The sequence below is a fragment of the Habropoda laboriosa genome, unplaced genomic scaffold (genome assembly GCF_001263275.1).
Source record: "Habropoda laboriosa isolate 0110345459 unplaced genomic scaffold, ASM126327v1 scaffold908, whole genome shotgun sequence".
Classification (NCBI taxonomy): domain Eukaryota; kingdom Metazoa; phylum Arthropoda; class Insecta; order Hymenoptera; family Apidae; genus Habropoda; species Habropoda laboriosa.
Window position 1 is genome coordinate 51703 of NW_017100995.1, and position 8339 is coordinate 60041.

Consider the following 8339-nt stretch of genomic DNA (forward strand, 5'->3'; position numbering starts at 1 on the left):
ATTTACATTCTGTATACCTAATCCTTACGTCGAATGTTAAAAGTTAATAATTAATTTTTCAAAATAAATTAGTATACGTGATTGAAATCTTACTTGATTTGTAACACGATCGTCATAAGCATCTTCGTCAGGCCACAAACGCGCCAATCTTCGACCAGTGCGATGGGATTTTACAACAGGATAAGGCCGTCTAGTCCCTCCTTTCATGTACCACGGTCTTCTTGATGGATCCATGGATTCTATACTGTTGCGTGATAAAATCGTTGTCCCAGTCAAGTTGGATACCTTTTAACAAAAAGAAGAAGAAAAAAAACCGTACAATAATATATTCGAAATTATTCTTTCTCGACCTACAGATTTGGTTCTCGTAGCTGCTAAATGTAGCTAATGTTTGTTAAGCACAGGCATAGCATCTAATTTCTCTGCTCTAAGGACAATTTATAAGATGCTGTTGAATTTGTCGCTTCTATCAAGTCAACCTGAAGACGAAGATTTTAAAAGATCTCACGTTGTAGGAACAAGTTTAACACTTCGTTGATGTTACTCGTTTCAACGATCACAGACAGTTATACAATGTAAGCGAGGATTGTTTCTTTTGGACGAATAGAATTTTTTAATAATATGTTTTAAGAATACTTCACTTAAAGTCATTCCTCTTTCAATATTTTAGCTTCTTTTCTTGTTAAATACAAGTCGTCTAGGATAACTGAACTAAGCAATAGTTTATTTACTTTTTAATCGAACGAAAGATACTATTCACGCAATTTGCGCCAGTGTCAACGGAGGCGAAGTTTAATGTTAATTGTTTCTGTATATATGTACATGAAAGAATAATAATTTCCATAACTCTGTAGTATTTGAAATCAGATACACTATTTTTTTACTTTCAAAGTACTAGCTAATTCGACACGTATTTTTTTTTGTATTGGCAATCGTCCACAGGGGTGAAAATCGCCCTCAAAGTTAAAAGTTGGAGGTAGTAAATATATCTAGCCTGACATTTCAAAAACTATTTGAGACAGAGCAATAGTGTAAATTGTGAAAATCCAACACCAGATTTGAAAAATAAAAAATAAATAAATAAGGTAATGTTTATTGGTAATGTTTATTGACGATTTTCACCTCTTCGATGTAAACGATTGCCAATAATAAAAAAAAAGAAAACGTGTTAAATACTTTTTCAGTACTACCATATACCAAAATTTCATCGATAAAGGTGATTATCACTTCGAGATGTTCCCTTTCGAGTGTATGCACGAACTTGGAAGTAGGAAACTTTTTATTGTTAGTAAAAATTGCAATTCCTACTTATGTTATACTTTTCACTACAATTATATAGAATTTTCATTTATTTTATTATCATAATACTTGAAAACTGCCAGCAAATCTAAAACTAATAAGTCTGAACAAATTCGGTCAGGTCGCCGTGGTATTATTGTAAGCGCTGAATGAATAGCTATTGTAATCTAAGTCTGCCTTTGCAAGAAATGCTTTTTTAATATTCCCTATATGCATGTATATCGACAAATTAGAAGAAAAGCTAGTAGATTGGTATTGGAGTGAAAATAGTGACGGGGCTTGTGTGATTAGTACTATGGACGAGTTGGAATAACTCCAGGAGGTAAGAAAACAATGTATAATACACTTGTATAAATTTTAATTTTTAATTACCATGAATTTCATTTACTTTAAACGTAAATATTTTCTGCATCGAGTCACTGAAATTGTAGAAACTAATTTGGCTTGTGGTAATTTAAATAATTGATATAAATATCGTGTAGAATATAATGGAAACACGTCTGAAAATTTTAGTAATCTTGAATACTATGTGTCGATAATTATCAAATCTCACCATCGGAATATTTGTTGCGCAGTAATCTTCAACAGTGTTTCACAAGATATACTTTATTTCTTGTAATATCGATTGTAATATTTATAAAGAATAACTTTTAACTGGTAAAAATAATGTTACAATGTTCTAAGACATTTTTTGTAATTTTATTATTTTAAAACCATTTTCTGGGTAATTATGTATAAATTATGCGTATTGTCCCTAATTAACAAAGATAGAAATGTTAGCAATCGCGTGTATCGTGTTGCGTATATTACATAGCTGTGAAGGTTGCATCTGCATGGTAACTAGGATCGTAATTTAATCGACAATAAAAAAAAAAAGCTAATTAGTCTAATCACAAATAGTATACGGTATTGCGCTATGTACACATATGTATAGTAAGGCATATGAAAGAAGCCGAACTACACGAAACTAAGTGGCTAATGTTAGCTGTACTTTAGAAACTACAGAGACAACCATGTCAACGTATTAAACCAGGTCAATTTTTGCTTACATCTTTCCAAATCTATTAACTGACTGAAGAAATACGGTAGTAAAATTAAGAAAAATTTGAATATTTGTCACCAATGCTAACACTTAATTCGTGTTAATCTTGCAACATACGATATACTTTGTGACAAAGACCATGTGGAATTGAATTATACTTATGCAAAAACGATGTGAACACTGTCATTTCTCTTAGAATGCAGTCTATTATTTAATAACATTCTTATTATTGTTTGGAAAATTCTGTAAATATATATTTCAAGCATTTTTAACAGTAATTTGTCACCGAAAGTGAGAAAAGGTTGTCTCAGTTATGTTTCACACGTGTACAGTGTCATAGTTTTCTATCGACGATGCAATTTTTAATGACTGTACCTTAGACAGAGGCTTTTTCTTCAATTTTTCCCGAGTCTGCAAAACCTGCATTGTCGGTTTCTTTGATATCGCAGGCCAATTTTGTTTGATCTGCGATCGAAATTCGATGTTTACACTTTCTTTTTTCCTATTGCATTCGGCTGGTTCAATTCGTCCAACGCATTTAAAGCATTTCATTACCAGTTTATAAATTCAAACGAAAGTTAGGATTCCAATCAATTTTTCTTATTAACATAACTATTTTTGTCATATCTTGAGTAGAATCTCTGTCACGAGTGTGACTCGTTGTTATAGGTTAAGGGGTTAATAAAATGATTCTTAAAAAGTACTAATCTTATTCTTATTTATGAAACCGTCCAAATTAAATACAGAATGAAAGAAAGTAATTGTGCAAACTCATATCGCGGAATAACAGGAAGCAAATCGTGACGTTGTCCATGTTTGATAATACAAAGAAGTTTCATATCTCGAAATTTGTAGTTAATACACGAATACTTGACGGATTTTCAAGCTAATTTTTTTTTCAAAAACGAAGCCTTTTAAATGAAAAAATATTGTTCTTATTTCTTCGACTTATTTTTGCATGTCCAATTACCACCGCGATTTTGGAGACACCCTGTATGTTTCACTCGGACCGATAAGGCGAAACTTGTTGCAAATACATATCAGTGATAACGGGCAGGCGTTGCCCTGAGACACCCTGTATGCTTCACTCGGACCGATAAGGCGAAACTTGTTGCAAATACATATCAGTGATAACGGGCAGGCGTTGCTCCGTTGCGTAGTAAAATTTGATAGGGAGATACGCAAGGGACTGGATTAGGCATTTGTCGGTTCTTCATCGTCGCATTAAAAGAATTATATGGCACACGGCTGAGCCAATGTGGACGAAGAGTGTGTTGTTGTCACGTTGCACGCTCGTTCCTACCATGGATGCCCCGGAATTAGGGGAATTTACGATTCTAATTTGTTGTCAGTCTGTTTTACCATATTGCTAGGATAACGGATTATTCTAAATTTACGGTACGGAAGTCGCGTGTATTTTTGAGGACTCGAATATTTCAGTTTTCTGCTTGTCAGTGGAAACTGAGGTACACAGGGTGCCTCCAAAATTACGGACGACACATATATTTTTGATTGACTCGAATATTTTAGTTTCCCGCATGCCAGTGGAAACTGAAGTATGTAAGTACTAGCCGTATCGTCAAGCTGGACTTTTTAGATGTAGATACGCAGTGATAATACGGGAAAAAGTCACACCCCTTTGCTTGTGTAACAGTAATTACGCAACGGGTACTTGCAAAAAATAGATATGGAGCTTAAGACTGGGACGTAAAGGACGCCGACTGCGAAGCCAGAACGTCGTTAAAATAACGATGTTCTCCCTCTTTTAACCCTGGTGCGTTCTTCCGTTGACTATACACTCAAGGTCTTTGGGTCAAAAAAGGGTCGAACAAAGGAAGATAGACGAGATGTTCGAGGACCACGAGTCAAAAAAGATCCAAAGATCTTGCGTGCGACAATTTTTGTCACCAGCACGTCGTGTGAATCTGGGACGATGAACTTTTAATATAACGTTAAGGGAATGTAAATTTGACGACAGCAAAAGTTATTGAAAAAATACGAAAGCGACGGGTCGAAAGAGACCCAACAACCGTACCAGGGTTGAACAAAGGAAGACTACTCTGTATAGTCGATGGAAGAAATATATAGCAAAGTCGTGAATTAAAGCATTAAGTTGCGGCAGAGATTGATGTACAGATATCCAGGGTAGCACACAGTATTTTACGTTCTTCGATTGAGACTAAATCAAAGCTGAGGCATACTTCACGCGACCCTGACTGAGATTTCGAGCCCTTATCTTCTCAGGTTTCTGTCGATATGCTTAAACTTGTAAACTTTGACGCTTGAGCGAACTCAAGACCTCGCTAAATTTCTTCCATCGACTACACCTCTGAGCGAAGAAGCTAATGAAAGCCACACGTCAATTTCTTCCTTCTTCGAAATTCTCCTTCGTCCTTCTGTCACGCGTACATAGTCATCGAACGATGAAACATCACTTCGTTGTATAAAAAGTAAGATTTATTAATATAATTATTATTTTTTCTCACAGTGGAAAAGCTTTTAATAGATCAAAATGATGTCCTCGATAGAAATTACCCTTCGGTGTGTGACTATTATTAACCTGATTATACGTATACTGAAAAGTACAACGAGACAACAAATTTGCATTCTTTTCAATCCTTTCGCTGCGGCAGATTTTAGTTTTAGTTTTGTGACAAAATCTTTAGTTTTGGCGTTTCGAAATTTAAGGAACATTTTGAAGTTAAGATTCGAGAATTTATCGCTTCTAAATTTCACTTATTAAATTATATTCCTATTATAAGGACGTTAAATTATATTAACCTATATTCGCCAACGGCAGTGAAAGGGTTAAAATGACAATTATTCCTACGGACTCTCTTCACATTAGAAAAATACTACAATTACGTTCAAATACATAAAATTTCCTTCTCATTTAACACTACCGCAACTCAGTTTAACCAAAAATTCCCAATCGCTAATAGAAGAAAAAAAAGATTGAATTGTAAAAACTCGAAAACTCATATCTTCCTTAGAATTCACTTTAAATGATTCTTGTTAAATACCAAACAGCCTGACACTTAAACAAAAAGCACGTTACAACGAACGACAGTCTACAACAGGGGTTCCCAAAATGCGGCCCGCGATGGCAGATCAGCCGCGATCTTGAATTTACAGAGATAATTTACATTTTTGCAAAAAATAAATAAATTTTATCATATTATAATTGAAACTTGTTCGGTTAAAAAAATACTAAATTTTATATGTAATATATCTTGTTATCATATAGATTGTATATATTTTATTCTCTTAATGGCCCGCCAAATATTTTGGAATTTACAATTTGGCCCACCTAGGCAAAACTTTGGGAACCCCTGGTCTACAAGATTAACTGAACGCGTTAATACAAGAAACAATCAAGTATACGAAGTTGAATTTCAAATTACCTTGACGCCGTCGGAAATACGAACAGGCTGCGTTTGTCCAGGATGAGGTCGCATACGGTGCCATATTTCATCCTGCAGTAGATTCAGTATAACTAACAGCAGACCGGATGAGCATAGCACGTAGAAAAAGTATCCCTTCAGGGAGAGACGCGGCAGACCCATGCCGCACGTTTCCTCTTTGTCAAAAATTTTTATCTATCCATGCGCTGTGTCCCGCCCGAGCCACGACGTCCATTCAGCTACGCTGGAAACGTTAAATCGAAAGAGGGTCAGAATCTCGATTATCGGAACATCGATCAGTTTCAGATAAGGATAAAAGATTGATTATCAGGATACAGGTTAATTAACATCGAAACAGCAATTAACAGGTGGCAACTAACAGTTTACACGTGCTGGGGTGACTCGCCCCTGGGGTTTTCCCCGGGTCTGCCTCGTGAGTTAAGCCCGATTCACACTGGTGGTCACGGTACGGTCAGATCACGTCAAGTTAGGCACCGGTCAATATCACTTACACGTAATCCAATGAGAGCATTCACAGTACGCGGTTCGGTCGAGTCAAATGAAACTCTGTTGACCGTGGAGTAGGTTTGCTAGTGATCAAGATCACACACGCCACTGCTGAGGATTTAGCTTGATCGTCTACTGAGAACGGTCGAAAAGAAACACGGACGAGGAACATTTGATTGTTCCTTCGCCGAGCGAACAAACACGAATGAAAGAGATTACGACAGGATTTGATTGTTTTTGATCGTTGAGTGTGAACGCCTTGATAAAAATCTTAGATTGTGACTGATCGCGATCTGACCGTACCTTTGACCGCTAGCATGAATTAGGTTTGAGGCTTGCGGGAACCGTAAGGCGCATTAGGCGCAACCTGAGGCCATTTTAAAAATGTACTCCTAACAAACGGCGATATGGAAAAGTCTAATTATAGTTGCAGAATGGAACACTTATTTTCCAATATTAAATTCTTAATGTAGAAAAAAAAGGCTGTTGAAAACGGAAACGCCAAGTTTATTTAAGACTTGTTCCTTTCAGGTCTCGTAATGATGTTGCGCCTATGGCCTCCGCAAGTGTAAATGCGCCCCTGGGCAGGACCACGTGACTTCACTCTTTGCAAGAAATCCGGAAGTGTAAGTACTTTTGCGAACGACGCGCAGTATAGAGCACTTTGTTTAAAAAGCTGGCCAAAATTCAAATTTTTGAACTTAACCCCTTGCGCTGTGAATAAATTTTTCAGTGATAAGACATTTTCAAAATATTTCATTTACAGTGTATCGGTAAAATAAACATTGAATATTTCATCGAAAAATATTATTTTTTTAAAAAAAGAAATCAGTAAAATTACGCGTGGCAAATACGACCAGGAGTCATTCGTTATTTCAGTGCAAGGGGTTAATCTATTGGTCTTTACTCAAGTTACTTCAAGTTAGTATAATATAACGAATTATAAACAAACGCATGTCAGAGTAATCAAATTTAAAAATTGTGTAACAATGCAGTTTTATCAGCGTCGCCTTTAAAATATAGCAAACGTTCGATATTGAGTGACTATAGTCACCCTTAGTAACGAAAGGGTTAAAATGAAGAAATATAACGGGAAATTTCATGACGCCAGAATTTAGCGTCGCGACGCTTAGTAAGTCGTTGAACATGTCTCAGCAACCGCTTTCATATAATATAAAAGAACAATTATAGGTGTCGATTTAAAAAAATTAGTGATGTCGTCATTACGCGAAAACTATTGCAAATTTAAAATTCCGTTTCGATTTACTATCTCATCCGTTAGGTTTCTCGATGACTGAGAGAAAATTGTTCGTCCAGAAAGATACACATCTTGCCGATTGTCGATTCGTATCAAACTAGATAAATTCGATACCTTAGCTTAGCTCTACGTATTACAATATAGTCGTACTATATCTCAAAATTGAAATTGACGAGTCAGTATCAATAAACGGTGAAAATAAAAGAAACGTTTGGCTCGTTTCACAATTTGAAATGAAAAAAAATAACCATAAAATGTTTTCAACTCGATGAATATCTCCGGAATTTCCAATGACATAATAAATTAATCATGCATTAAAGTTCGATGTGTACTATGATTTACTTTAATCTACACTTACACGTAAGCAGTGCAATGAATAAAGAGCGTTTAATATCGAAATATTTTATGCCGCAAGTTAAATGCTACACGTCGTTAATTGATTAGATAAAATAGAAAATTACAGAACGTTAAAACGTAATTAAATTGATATGTTTCAACCATTCTATGAGACTTCAAAGTACACATACATAAATATGTACTGTATGTATTACCTACTGTTAGTAACCATATGTGAATTAGAGTTTGCGTAGTGGTACTCTAAATTTTCAAGAAAGCAAAGGTAAAATAAGGAAATGACTTACAAGTGACATGCCGTTAGGCAATCATTTGTCTATTAGTATCTACTAATAGTTTAAAAGAATAACAAATATTATAAAGAATACTGTACTAACAGGTTTTACCATATTTTTTTTTTTTGGATTTGAAATTATTTGTTTTCAATTTACTTCGAAATTATTTGTTTACAATTTACTGGTTTTCAATTTAATCT

General features: G+C 35.2%; 1 protein-coding gene across 1 annotated transcript in view; it reads right to left on the minus strand.

The window, feature by feature from the left end:
• Window positions 1–5907, minus strand: part of LOC108577726 (glycoprotein 3-alpha-L-fucosyltransferase A) — a 13357-nt gene extending 7450 nt beyond the window's left edge. The window contains exons 1-3 of the mRNA XM_017940918.1: window positions 5746–5907; window positions 2717–2806; window positions 94–285 (exon numbers count right to left, since the gene is read on the minus strand). Coding sequence (XP_017796407.1) covers window positions 94–285; window positions 2717–2806; window positions 5746–5907 — 444 coding nt within the window. The remainder of the gene's footprint in view (window positions 1–93; window positions 286–2716; window positions 2807–5745) is intronic.
• Between the last annotated feature and the right edge of the window lie 2432 nt (window positions 5908–8339).